The sequence below is a fragment of the Polyergus mexicanus genome, unplaced genomic scaffold (genome assembly GCF_030449975.1).
Source record: "Polyergus mexicanus isolate NDT 795.1 unplaced genomic scaffold, iyPolMexi1.0 SCAF_6, whole genome shotgun sequence".
NCBI lineage: Eukaryota > Metazoa > Arthropoda > Insecta > Hymenoptera > Formicidae > Polyergus > Polyergus mexicanus.
This window is the reverse complement of record NW_027223326.1, coordinates 8,493,286-8,507,976: the sequence shown is the minus strand read 5'-3', so window position 1 is coordinate 8,507,976 and position 14,691 is coordinate 8,493,286. Positions and strand designations below refer to the sequence as shown.

Genomic DNA, 14,691 nt, shown 5'->3' with positions numbered 1-14,691 from the left:
ACGCTCGAATCGCTAAACGAAAAAGCTTTCAACGAACAAGCCGGTTAGCTACTCTGTGAACTTTAATTGCGCCGCATCCGCCCCGAGTTTGCACACGCTGTGTGTGCTCTTCGGGTGGGTTTGATCATCGCAACTTGACGGCGTTTCGGAATGCATGGCGATCGATGTGTTTGTGTACGCGTGTGTGTGTGTGTGTGTGTGTGTGTGTGTGTGTGTGTGTGTGTGTGTGTGTGTGTGTGTGTGTATGCACAAACTTTTTCCGGTAAAATAAGAGAAGAAAAAAAATTAAAACTGCTCTTCTTAAATAAGAAAAATAATTGTTCAACTATAACCGATTAAAAAAAATGTTTTGACAAACCGCGCTATAAAAGTGCAAGACGATCGATGTTAAAGATTATTAAAAAATGTAACGCGTAAATTTTGATACTCGAAACATTATCGCGGTTCATCAAAAAAATATCTTGTTTATCTTTTTTATCCTCTATTTGTAAGTTTTCCACTGCCAATCTAACTGAAATTGCCAATTTAGATAGCGGCTGATTAAAATAACTATTCATGCGTATAACTGTCGCGTATTTTCAAACAACAAATGTTTATAAACTTGCGTCCGATTTTTATTGAAAAAAATCCAGAAAAAACGCTATTTTCGTGCGCTAAATTGCGTTAGTTTAGATTCCACGCAAATAGTTATTCGCTATTTCAATTTACACACGAACGCTATGGTATCAAAATAAAATGCGATATATACAATGGATTATCTGAAATTATAGCAAATTAACTCTTTTTGCGGGATAAGAGTGAAAAAACGGATATCGCGAGGTAACACGCCGGTTAGCGCTGATATGTAAAAGGAATTTGCCAACGCACGTATACGCGCAAGCCTCGTATTATGTAGAGCATATTTCGCGATTTACATGGCAAAGCCTCGTTGCAGCGCCGATCGATTTTCTGTCCGAAAAATAATATTGATATACGAGAAAACTAGTCGATTCCAATCATCCTAAGAGAATCGGCGGCGAGCCGTACAACGCCAACGATGATCGGTACGTTGTGCATCTTCCCCGCTCCTATATAACGCACACACGCAGAGTGTCCCAGAATTATCATGCTTCCTTCCCCCTGCGTATAATGTCTAAATAATTAAAAATGGGTGTTCCAGAGACGAAGTAGAAACAAAATTAAAATCTCAAATATCACGTTGGAAACTTCGTCAAATTTCGAGTATTCGAGTAAGCCAAATACTTTATTTTCCAGCTATTTTCGAATATATATATATATATATATATATATATATATCATTTTTCAAAATTCAATTGTATAAAATAAATATCTTCAATGAAAAAAATTTAAAAAATATGTAAGTTTAAATTAAAACTGGCCAAATGTTAATTGCGAATTACGGTATAAAAATTTATGTATAAAAATTAATTATAAACTGTATGTAGAATGCGTGATATTTTGGACATTTAGTAACATACATTTTCAATGCAAATGTTCAAATAAATTCATAGATTTAGTCGAATTTAGGATAGAATGTATTAGAATTGAAAGAAAGCACAATGGAATTTTGAGTCACCCTGTATGCTTGCACACAACCATAATCATCGCGACGTACTATATATTGTACATTGAGACGACGTATGTAACCATGTTACAGGGAACTCGGTTCATGTTCATCGAACGACCGCCCCGTCACAGAACGTCCAAGTGGAGCTTGCGAGCGAATCTCGCGACTACAAAGCGGAGAATTCAATGCGATTAACGGTCGTTAGGGATCCTTGCTAATTACCGAGTCGTGACTATGTTCGATTACTTGCGATCGGAATCTATCGCTAACAAATTTCCGGAAATATCTTCTTTAATATCGGCGAGATCTAATAACTTGATTCATTCAACAGAAAATTCCATCACAATCTTTATCAGCATTTATTTTACACACGTTGATATTAATAATCTATTGCAATTGTGCAGTAATTTCAAAGTCAATTGACTTTGAATAAAGTCAATTGGCTTTGAAAATATCGATTCCCGTTGAGAGATAGATATTTATTGATAAATCTATTTTCTGTTTTTAATGCGCATATATGTACGTAATATATCAATTTCCTATACATTCTTATAAATCCGATTATATATGTGTATATAATGATCGTATTTTAATTACAATATTAACTCAGAGCATATTATTTTAATATATTATATATTATTGTGCAATTATGTTTATAACCCGCTTTTGCGGCCAAGGGAATAATTCGAAATGGCATCAATTATTATCAAGATTTTTCTCTCGCATCTTTTTTTAAGCATCTATGCGCTCGAATTAATACATAGATGTCATAAAGATATGAAATTCTTCGTCGCTATCGGAGATTAAATTTCAATTAACTTATTATTAGTCCAAGTATTAGCGGCCCGTTAACCCACATTGCTCGCTTAACGAAGCTCGGCATCGCTTATGAGAGCAATGCGCTCTGGCTGCATTCCTAGGGAGGGTAAATTCTCCGACGATAAATGCTAAAAGCGCATAGATTCATCATAGAGATTTACAGTGGCCGTACGGCCTGGAATCGTATTTTCCAGTATTAGGAGAAGAGATGGGCGAGGCTCGTTTTCCCTCCGGCCAACGTACGCATACAAACAGACACGTATCGTGAATTCATAGCAAGCCCATTACTACCAATAACAGTTACATACTTTACGATGACACGTGTATACCATCCCGTTAGAAGCTCTCTTTCTCTCTCTCTCTCTCTTTCTCTTACTTATACAATATCACAATACATAATCAAAATAACCGTTAAATCATTCGAAAGACGTATAAAATTCACGACGCATTTGAAGAAACTAATAAGCCTAAGAACATTTTCTGGCCATTTTAAAAATAATATTTAATAATGATGTATGTAGAATAGAAATAATAATTAGTCAAATGTAGCAATCTCCGAAAGATATAGAAAATTCTATAGAAATTATTTCACCAAGTATCAAATGTATTATTTTTCCAATAATAAACAATATAAATACAGCCGCACAGAATGTGCGATAATTGAAGTTTTCAAACGTGTTAACGATGACGATATTTTATTAAATCTGTTAATTTCATTAACTCTTTTATGAAGAATTATTGTATATATGTTTATCGATACATTATATTATTCTCTGATATAATACAAAATTTTATATTTTTGGACGATATTAAATTGTAATACAGGCAATATTTTAAAATCAAGTATACTCTCGATATTGAAATACGAAGAGCGTAGCGTAGTAAGTTGGCGAGGTGCTCGAAATGTTCACGCGTTCGATCGGCAAACACCTATACGGTGGTAAAAAGGAGATGCCTCTTCCAAATTGCATTTGCAATTCAGATGATATAACGGCGATGTTTATCTCGCGATATATTTTCGATATCGACCGAATGAAACCGGATATTCCCGAATTTAGAACAGACCTCCTATATCATGTACATTCGTGGCTCGTTTCTTTTACGATACGCTCGATACGTCAACTATGCAAGGATACAATTCAACGATGTGACATTAATGCTAACATCGTTAGAACATTTAAATAAAAAACCGAAATAATTGTTTTTATCAGTAATTATTGCGGTTATATATCTATATCCAACATATTGTATTTCTACGTTAAAAAACATCCTGTACATTAACTTGAAAAAAAAAAAAAAACAAAAAAAAACGGCGGAAACGACAAATGTTACACGCGACATTTTTACCTGGAAGCAAATTATTAATATAAACGCGCACACTTTTTTAATATAATCATGTGCCTGAACTAAATATAATGTATTAGTATATTATTTTATAATTAAATAATATAAAAATTATAATATTTTTAAATGACAAGAGAAAAAAAATTAATTATGATCTAAAATTTCAGATGCTAGATATTTGTATTTAAATATATCATTAAATTATATAAATAAAAAACATACAAATTTTTTCTCCTTTATTTTACCCATTATTAAAAAAAAAAAAGTGAAAATTGACATTGGACAATGTCTGCAGATGTAAGCGTAAAAAGTATGAGTATCGTTAAAACTTCCGTAAAATAAAAATAATAAAAAACAGTAACAAATTTTCGATTAAATAGGATCTTGGCTGTTTGCCCGCTTCCAAATGATGTCCGCGTCATCGAAAATGTCGCGTCGACGCCTAATTGCAAAAACCCCGACGAGAGTGTAATTGACTCAAATCCCGCTCGCGAAGCGTGTGCTCTAACGAGACACGCGATTATTATCCGCATATATCGAAGCGAGCTGCTGCGACAAATCATGCCAGATGCGACTTAATTAGCTCGCACCTGAGAAATCGGCAAATAATATTAGCTTCGCGGTGAATGTGTGAATTTGTGGAAGAAAAAACAAGGTATATAAGATTAATAATTCTTGCTGATTCGCTTTAAAAAAAAAAAAAAAAAAAAAACTCGTATTAAATCGGTTACATTACAGTAATTATCAGATGTTAAATGTTAAAGATATAATAATTTATTAATATATCAAGTTCACGTAAATCTTGCATTCTATGAGATTACAATTTATCGTTATAATAACCGGCTGAAAGAAAAAAGAGAAATAAAAGAGAAGAGCATGGAATGTTCATCGTTACGGCGGAAAAATACTGACAACACACTGATGCGCGTGCAACGAATGCCATTGCGTAATCATGGCGAAGGGAAAGTCGCGCGAACGAGAGCGTTCGGTTGACTCGCGTGCGCTGCTCTTTACGAGGTCCCTTTCCGTGACCATGTGCTCTTTAGGCCGGGTCAATATCCTCCTTTCATCTGCTCGACCACGTACAATTAAGCTCTACGCAAGTGCCCGTTGATTAGAGAAGACTCACATATCGTATAACCGAGAGAGTTGCCGGACTTATTCCCAGCTGTTCGGCTATATCGAATTTTTCGCTAGGACGATTCATCAATCGGTCAAGTTTGTTTACTTTTTTCGTACTTATTTATCTCGTTTCATTCTGTAAATCAATGTATGTGATATCGATTCTTTTTCTTTTTAAAAGCTAAGTTCTAGATTAATGATTAAGAAAATGATTGAGAATTATTCGTGTTCGAAAAAAATTTTATAAATTTGTTATTCTGATTAATCCAAGGATAATATTAAATATCTTTCAGAAACTAATATTACATTAATTTCTCCAAATTAAATAATGTATATTATTTTTAATTAGTTTATTTAATAGTTGCTGCAAAAAATCGCGGCACACTAAAGATATCCTGATAAATAATATAAAAACCAGAAACACCCATCATCCATCGGCAATATAAATTATATAAATAAATATTAAAAATTAAATCTTCGATCATTCGGTGGGAGGAGGGGTGAAGGGGGAGGGGGAGGGGGGAGGGAGGTTGTTACATACAATAATACATATATAAAATACTATTACTATCGTAAAATAGAATCACATTTTTTTGTATAAAAGTTTATTCTTTTCCGCTTGTTAGAACATCCGCCTGACCCGTTTTATATTAAAAGCTCCTTATTTTATAATAAAGTGAATAAATTTATATCGCGTTTATAGTCTATATATACGATGAGATAGAGTAAAATATCTAAGATGATTATAGGCCATGTTTCATGTTTGATCGCATTTTTTTTTAGGATAAAACATGAAAGAATCCGAACCGTTTTCCTAATAAATCCGCTTAGTCCGCGTATCGTCGTATATCTGACATGAATTCCATTATAAGCGATCGAACATAACGCGATAGTGCGTGTTTTCGCAGCCAGTCTCCAGGCTCCCGCAATGCCATTAGAAAACGCTGCTACGCGGATGTCACGATATAAATACGCGATATCGATGCATACGTAATCCGTTGGGCATGCAGCATGCAGATGTACACCGATATTACGAGTTCAGTTATACGTATATGAATTTATGTGACTGTGGGTATAATATATATACATATATATGTCTATATGTTCCGCGAGATGTATGTGTATACGTTAGACAATACATTTGCAAGGACTATAAATGCTTTAAAAGCGTATTTCTCGGCGCAACTCGATTCACTCGCCAATACGGATATACATATCTTTTACTCTATCATTAATGTGTTGCGAATCACTGTCATCCTGCTCACCGAGATTTTCAAGTATTGAATATCGAGATAGATGATGAATTCTATTTCTGCTGTATAACCATCAAGCGAGAGAAATGCAAAAAGTGCACTTGCGGTTTTGAAATTTTCAAAAGAATGAAAAGATTCTAGATTAGAAAAATAATCATGTATTAAAATGTAATTAAATAAAAAATATGTCCCAATAATATTAAATGTCAGACGAAATTGCAAAACTTTAATATCATTAAATTAGAATTATTTCAATATTAATGCTTAAAACGATTGATAAGTATGATTAGAGTCTTGGAATTAACAGGAAAAATCTGAAGTTTACAATGCGCGCGCGCACGTAACACACACACACACACACACACACACACACACACACACACACACACACACACATCTTAAAATTGTGAGAATTATATTCAGTTTTTATAAATGAAATGATAAAGTTGAAGTTATACATAAAGCGTCTCAAGAGAATCCACGTAAGAGCGCAACTTGCAAGACCATGATACCTATTAGAAGTGATCTCGTCATATAGTTGAAGTTTCAATCCGCCTCGAAATAAGCAAAAGGGTAGAAAGTTTTCAGTAGAATCCCCGAGAGAAATCTCTATAATTCTATAGCAACGCGCGTCGACGAAATATACATACATACATATTGTATATCCGAGTTACGACACAAGCGTTTCGATTTAATTGTTTACGTCCGCCACCCGCTGGAAATACCGAAGCGACTTGCCGGTCGAGAGCAAACAAAGGAAGTTAGGAACCCAGAAAAAGGGCGTACGATTTCTTGGGCGTAATTTAAGAAGTTCAAGCGACAAAGGTGCTGTCTAAAATAGTCACCGAACCTGTTCTGCGAAATAACCTGCTGGTCCGGCGTGAACATGTGTACGTGCGTACACACTTGTATGTAATAATACAGGTGTATGCGTGTGTGTGTTCACGTCTACGCAGCGAACACATCAATAAAGTTAGAAAGCACCTGCTGTGTAACTTCTTTCGTGACAGAGCGTTTCACCTTCCGAACCGACGCATCCGTCCGACTTGTTTAGATTTATACCTGATCGACTATGGTCATTCGTTATTTGACCTGTTCCATGAAGAAGATAAAAAAAAAAAAAAAAAAATGAACCGTAAAAAATATAAATGATCAATAGCTATTATTATATATTTCAAATGTTTGACTAAAAAAAAGATCATTTACTTCAACAGTATGTTAGAGAGAGAATTACAAGAATTAGCCTTTAAATTAAATTTCGATGTTAATAAAAAACTAAATTGCATTTTCAACTTTAAGTCGATTGTGTTAAAGCGAAAAAAATTTACGATAAATAATCATACGCCATTATATATCCGTAACAAAAATATTGATTTTAAATTAACTAGTAAGAAAACCGGTTTAAGTGAATGGCCGCTTCTCGAGTACATTTGTACTGTCAGTCAGCATACTGATAGTTCGCCTCGGTATGTGTTGCTTACATGCTGAGTGCAAGCGTACCAGTATCAATACTTATTTATATCAATTATTTTTGAATCTCCTATGTCCTATGTAATAATATATTATTCTTTATTATATGTTTTTAATACAATATATGTATAACATTCGATATATTGTATTATTCGAAGAGAATAAAAGATTACAAAATTATTCAATATCACTTTAAATATTATTTAAATTAATAAATAAAACCATTTTTTAAATCTAATTTAATTTATATTTTGTCTCGTAATAATTGAATAACTAAGTTATATATGATTGCGGATTTTATTACGCAAGTTTTTGTTATTTTGTGTTTGATCCCTTTATAAAATAAAAACAAGAAAAATATCGCCCGTATTATATAAAGGAAAGTAATATATAAAATAAAATATTATATTATAAAATATGACTTTTTTTGTATCCTTCATGATAATCATTGTATAGCGCCCGAATAATTCCTAATAATTAATAATAATTGTTATCCGCTATGCGTCATTAATAGCATACATTACAAAACTATGCGTCAAAGTATTATTCACTGTCCGCAATTATACAGTTCCTGGAATCGTTTTCTACATAAAGCACTACGAATCTACAGAAATACGTGTTTCGAATAATCTCGATATAAAATACAACATATTCTATGTCAGCATTTTTTATTAATTTCTTTAAAAATATTTTTCCTGTAAAATTAATAAATTACATTCGTATAGCGCGCGCGCGCGTGTGTGTGATAAAATCTAAATAAATTTATATATAAATCTAGAAAATGTGTATGTACACACACACACACACACAAATTTTAATTATATACAACTTCTCTCTCTTCTTCTTCTTTATAGATAACATTAAATTGTGTAACGGGTGCTCAGATTACATAGGAGAATTTGGACTAATTGGGGCGCCGCCCTGTTTCATAATGTAACCCACATTCTTCCATATTTACGTTGTAAGATAACCGAGAGTGCAATGACACAACGCTTACTTAACCATCATTGACATCAGTTCTTTCAACTTAATATTTTCCTTACACATCGAATTTAAAACATCGTTCAAGTAACTAAATTATCCCATCATTTAAGAAAGTAAATTATACTATGCTTTGTGTGCATGATTTTTAATTTATATAGTTTTTATTTTATATAATCTTTACGTTCAATTATTTTATATTTTATCTCTGTGATTTTCTCTTTGTCTCTTCTAAAATGTATTTAATAGACAAATATTTAATTGTGATATAAAACACATAATTTCACCCAATTTGTATACGAAAATCATGCAAATTGTTGCTGTTATAATCAACATCATCGAAAAATGATAGCAACAGCTACAAGATGATGGATGAAGGATTTATTCTGCCAATATCAAAAACTACTCGTCGATCGAAGCATGAACAAGTGGTAGAAATTATGTTAACATGAAACTTCTAGTTTATTCAGCTGATCTATTTTGCGTAAAACAATCAATCTTATTATAGAAACTAAATATATAGCTATTAATGTAGCTTACTTTTGTTTCGACAAGTGCACAATTCGAAGGTGTAATGCGATAAAGCATACTCTGTTTTCTTCGCACTCCGAATAATATCTGATAAGATTACTTAAATAGCGCGTATCAGGCATCGTATAGAGTTTGTGAAAGATTCGCCATGTATTTTATCCAGCGAAAAATCCTCAACGCAAAAAGATTATATATTTTCCGTAAAATAGACCACTCCTTAAATAAAGGCAAACGCTTGGTCTAGATATACTATGTCTATGGGTGGCCTATAGTCTTTTGTAAATACAAAACACACATATCGGCGTAATAACTTGTAAAGAATATCAGATAACGAGGAAAACAAATTTTTTTCCCAGAGCTTTTTTCGAACATTAATGCTTTATACTATATACAGAGGAAGAAATAAAATTCTTTCTCAATAAATGTTAACAAAACAACGAAATTTTGATAAAATAGAGAGTAACAGATTTACAATTTCTAAAATGAGAAATATATATTATGTTTGTTAAATAATTGCCTTATATATTGCCATAATTTCCTACGTAATATATTATTGTAGTTTTTTTTTACAAGTTAATAAAATAATTTTATACGTTAGAATTTCCACTTTTCGTCAAGTGTTTTCTATGGAATAGAAAATGTTTCTATACTAGTTCAGTTTTTATTTCATCGATGCACGTAAGTACACGTACACGTTGCATTTACGATCAAAGTCAAAGCAACCAACAACTGGCATTCATCGACCGACTGACTCATTCTGTTCTCGGAATTAAGTTATGACATGCATGACCAATTCATAATAATTCGTCGTTAAGTATATGACATCATTTGCTACAAGTGCTTCGAAAATTACGTCTCGCGTGATAATAATAGTTTTCTACGCGCGTAAAATAGATCTCAACCGACCACAAAAATACAAGATGCGTCAACGAATTTACTTGGAAAGCATCTTACGTTTTAATTGCAAGTATTTTGTGCATTTCACGTCCAGCATTTGCGATTGCATCAAATTTATATCGAGCTTTTATTACAGTTCAAGGCAAACACGAGTTTAATCGACAAAAGGCGAGTTTGTGCAAATGTGACCTTAAACTTTCCAAGGCGTATTTCAGATCATTTTATGATGACACGCACGCGATCTTGTTACATACGCGTGGCATTTTTACACATCACGTTATTTCTACCAAAATATATATATATATATGTATATATCGATCATCGCGCGATACACGTGTTCAGAATTACATTAACAGATTTTTTACAAATTGTCATATTTCGAATGTGTGTGTGTTTCCATTTCATATTATTTTTAACTTTGAAACTAAATTGCAAAACGAATTAACTTATTATATTAACGAATTAACTCGCATATTATGGTAATATAATATTAATATAGTACGCTTAAAAAATTTTAAACAGTTAAAAATTTATGTATATATATATATTGAAAATAATCAAATTTTTGTATTAAAATAACACATTAAATCATAATCTGCATAAAGTCTGTATGTAAATGTAATTCTTCGCGAATTATATCGCACATAAGGAGCAAATAGAATAATCAGCTGTTGCTCGTATAAATTAGATCGATAAATGCCAGTTATTGGATTCGTCTTATACATGTGTTATGATAAACGAAAGTTTCGCGTCATTTTATATGTACGGCAAATGAGGAATATGATGTAATTAAATAGAGAAGAAAGAGATTAACGGAAGATTTCGAATAAAGATTTTACCGTTTCACATGACAATCGAATTCAAATGACACAGCGGATCAAAAAGACGGATATCAAATCGAAATAGCATCAAAATTATCAGCCATAAAACGAGATGTTCGATCCATAACAGTATTATTAATTCTATCTAAAAATAACTTTAATGTACTGGAGTAATATTCCAGTTGCCTTTAATATACACTAAATGTCCAAGCTTTTATTTAATATTTAATCAACTAATCTAATTTTTCATTAATCGATAAAAAAAAATATCTTTAGAACAATTATCCTGGAAATGTTTGAAAAATATTGATCAAATCAAGTAAAATTATCACATTCTATTTTTATCAAAAATAACAAGAAGTTTTTGTTCGGTTAAAAATTAATCTCGTTTGTGAAAAATAGTGTACCGAGTATTTCGATGTGCTCATCCCTAACTAACACCTGCCCCGATAATTGCAAAATAATCAATGTCCCGAAGCTTTAATTGGTTGCGACAGGTTATTCGCGGGTAATGAGAAATTTTCTTCGATTATATCATAATATTAATTGCTTATCCGGCCAACGCTTTTTTATAAATAATCGATTATCATTTCGTTCACGTCATCATAGATCACGTAAAATAATTAAAAGTAATTTAATATAAAAATATTTAAACAAAGTTCAGAGCGCGCTTCAAAAAAATTTACGCGTTTAGCGTTAATAGTTTAATATATGTAATAATTTTTCAAAATCATGGATCGTTAAATCATAAAATATAGATTTATGACGTGATAAATTTTTTATAAATGTATATTTTTTTAACAAATAAAAACTGGATTTATATATGGATTCCGTACCAATAAAAATCTTACGGATGCAAACGAGCAAATCAATTGATATATACATGTACAATCTGTTTTCACTAATTTAGAACTTTTCCATATCGCGAATTTATTAGCCGCTATAAAATGACCTTGCAAATTAATATAAATTAATAACAATAAATCCTACTTTTTATCAAGACATCCATTCTGCGCAAGTGTAAATCATTTTAATTTTATAATATTTCCAATATAATACACATTTAAAGATTTCTCAAATTCATATTTTCAGTTTTCTCTAATTCATATTTTCTAACTAAAAATATTTTTTCAGTGTAAGTTATGTAACCAAGGTTCTATGAAAAATCAATTCTATCAAAAGATAATCATGGAAAATCATGAAAAATTATGTTTACAAATAAAGTAAAATACCTTGTCTCTTTCTTTCTCTATCTATTTTTGATACTGCTTAAATTTTAAATCGAATTGCTTATAAGCGGAATTACTAGTGCGATATTAAAAAGATGGATATGAGGGATTGACTCGAGCAGACGTCACGAAAAATTTTTAATTTTGTGATGATAAATAGTTAAAAATCTATTATAAAAAAATATTATAATCATACTCTTTTTTTTTTTTTTTTTTTTTTTTATCATCGTGTTAATCCAAAAGCGATTGTAATGTAACATATCGATATAACCTCTAGCGAGAATATATACGCTATTGCGACTCCTACCATGTTTCGTTATCTGATTCGATGATCGATTAGCACTAATCTACTGTACCGCCACAAGGAATCGTTTTGTTTCGAAAGCGAAATACGTATACAACAGCAATATCTCGTATCATGCTGATAATCATTTTTCAAATAAACAAATATATCGATATCAAAATATATTAATCACTTTGAATTTTACATTATAATTAAATACGCTATTAATCAGAGATTTCAGATCTCATAAATATCTTCCTAAATTTCTACATTCATTTTATATTAATTATATCTGTATTTTCTACGCTGTTAATTTTCATCTCAGTATTCGCGTATCTTTTATTAATTTTATTGCACATTTTGGTTGAATTTATTATACATCTACCTCGCGCAAAAAATTATCTGCAAAATATTATAAGAATGGGATGAGATTCATCTCGAATGTATGATATTTTATATCCATCGTAATCATATTCCGTCTAAAGGATTTTGCGCATTATAACGCACTACCTAGTTTCGTATATTTAATATTAATATCACGCTGTTAATCGACCGTCGAATTATATTCACGTATTTTATTCACATCAATTATACATATATACCATACGCGGAATAGCTCGCCGATGTTACATTACATTTATAACGCGCCATTATCCACGTCCCGAATTCGTTTCGCTCGAAACGAACGCATCCAGGAGAAGACGAAATCTCATTCCGGCTTTCGCGACACGCGGAGTTGGATAATCTCGTCGATGACGATGTCGCGTGCATTCGCATTTTCCCGCCAGCGTTTATATTCATTTCGTACGTCGACGCGTCGTTCCGCGCAGAACGCATACAACGTGAAGTGAACCACCGCTGCACATCAAGCCCCTTTTCCCGCTTCTTCTTCCTCTTGTCAACTTCAAAGCACTCGCGAATTTTTCCCACGAGTTTCCCTTTCCCGCGAATCTTCAACGCGATGAGAGAATCCAACGAGAGGAAAAGTTACGAGAGCCCGCCTGTCATTTGCCTAAATGCGTTTGCTTCTCGAGATAACGATCGCAAAGATATAAAATTATATCTCTCGATCTTTTTTCAAATACGTTGGATCACACGATATATATTCGACGCCGATTAATAGCGAGATATATTGACGCTCGGAGCAAAATTAAATGCGCGTCAAAAAAGCGCATATATATGTAAAGGCACAATAAAATCTCATTATAACGAATTCCAATCGAATGGAGTTTATCACGATTTCATCATACATGAGACATACACACCGATGACGTCGTCGGTCGACGTGCATTCAAATTATGATATTCGTCATAACGAGATTTCACCGTGTGATGTAACTTGTCGCGCACCTTTAACAAACGTCGTACACAGCGCGGCGAGGACACAGGCCAAGACGGTGGTCGTCATCATCTTGCAGCGACCAGTAGTTGGCTTCATGCACATCACAAAACGAAACACTCGGAAACTGATTTTTTTTTTTTCTGTCGCGAACTTCAGGCGTCAACTCCGCGAACAGTCGCGAATGAACACAAGAAACTCGATCGTGGCGTGATTTGTTCGACGCGGACGAACAAGAGATATCAGCGGAGAAGCGCGTCTTCGTCGATCCGAAACGTTAATCCGTATTCGGGAGTCGTCGTCGCGTAAACGTCGACTCGACGAGGAACCGAAGAGGTGCGAACGAGAACGACCGGTGAGCTCGACGCGCGAAGACCGTCTGTCGCGCGCTTTACTTTCGGGACACTTCGTGAGACTTCGGCGACCAGCCGAGATCGCCCGAGCACCTCGCCGATTCCCCCACCCGTCGGCCGCGCTCGGCCCACTACCTTTATACACCGTGCGTGCCTACTTTCTCGTTCCATAACCTTCCCCTGTCTCACGCGTGTCGCACCGTCGCGTACGTACGCGCATCTATGTATTCATTTCGAGGCATACGCGCGATCGAGCATTATCCTTGAATTTGTACCGCGTGCCGCGTATATCCTTCGCGAACGTGTCATTCTCTATCGGCCTCTCTATTCGAATCATACATACGTAACGCGACATATAATTCAAGCTACTTCACGCTATAAGTAACACATACATATATCGACAAGCTTGAGAGGCGAACGAATAAATTATTATCGCGCGAATATCATATCTGTCTAAATAAATTCCATGGATATTTCTGATACGCCGAATAATATTCGATGTGATTCGATCGAATTAATGACGCGAATTGATGTACTCTTAAAGAATTGTATATTTTTTACCGATATTATTCCGTAACGTTCAAAGCAAAGCAATTACTTTCATTCGATGAAAATAATTAATCCCGATCGCGTTTATTAATACGACAATCATGCGTCGTTCGATCGTGTTCGCGAGGAATGTG

At 33.4% G+C, this 14,691-nt stretch overlaps 1 protein-coding gene across 5 annotated transcripts in view; it reads right to left on the bottom strand.

Moving 5' to 3' along the window:
* Fas3 (fasciclin 3) overlaps nt 1-14,319 on the bottom strand; it is a 276,317-nt gene extending 261,998 nt beyond the window's left edge. For 2 of the 5 annotated variants that reach the window (XM_070298016.1, XM_070298015.1), the window contains exon 1: nt 13,667-14,317. Coding sequence is in view for 3 of the 5 variants with exons in the window: in XM_070298013.1 (XP_070154114.1) it covers nt 13,667-13,760 (94 nt within the window). In the remaining 2 variants the exon portion in view is untranslated. Of the gene's footprint in view, nt 1-13,666 lie in introns of all 5 variants that reach the window. The other 3 variants (XM_070298013.1, XM_070298017.1, XM_070298014.1) reach the window with 3 other exon arrangements.
* Nucleotides 14,320-14,691: the final 372 nt, after the last annotated feature.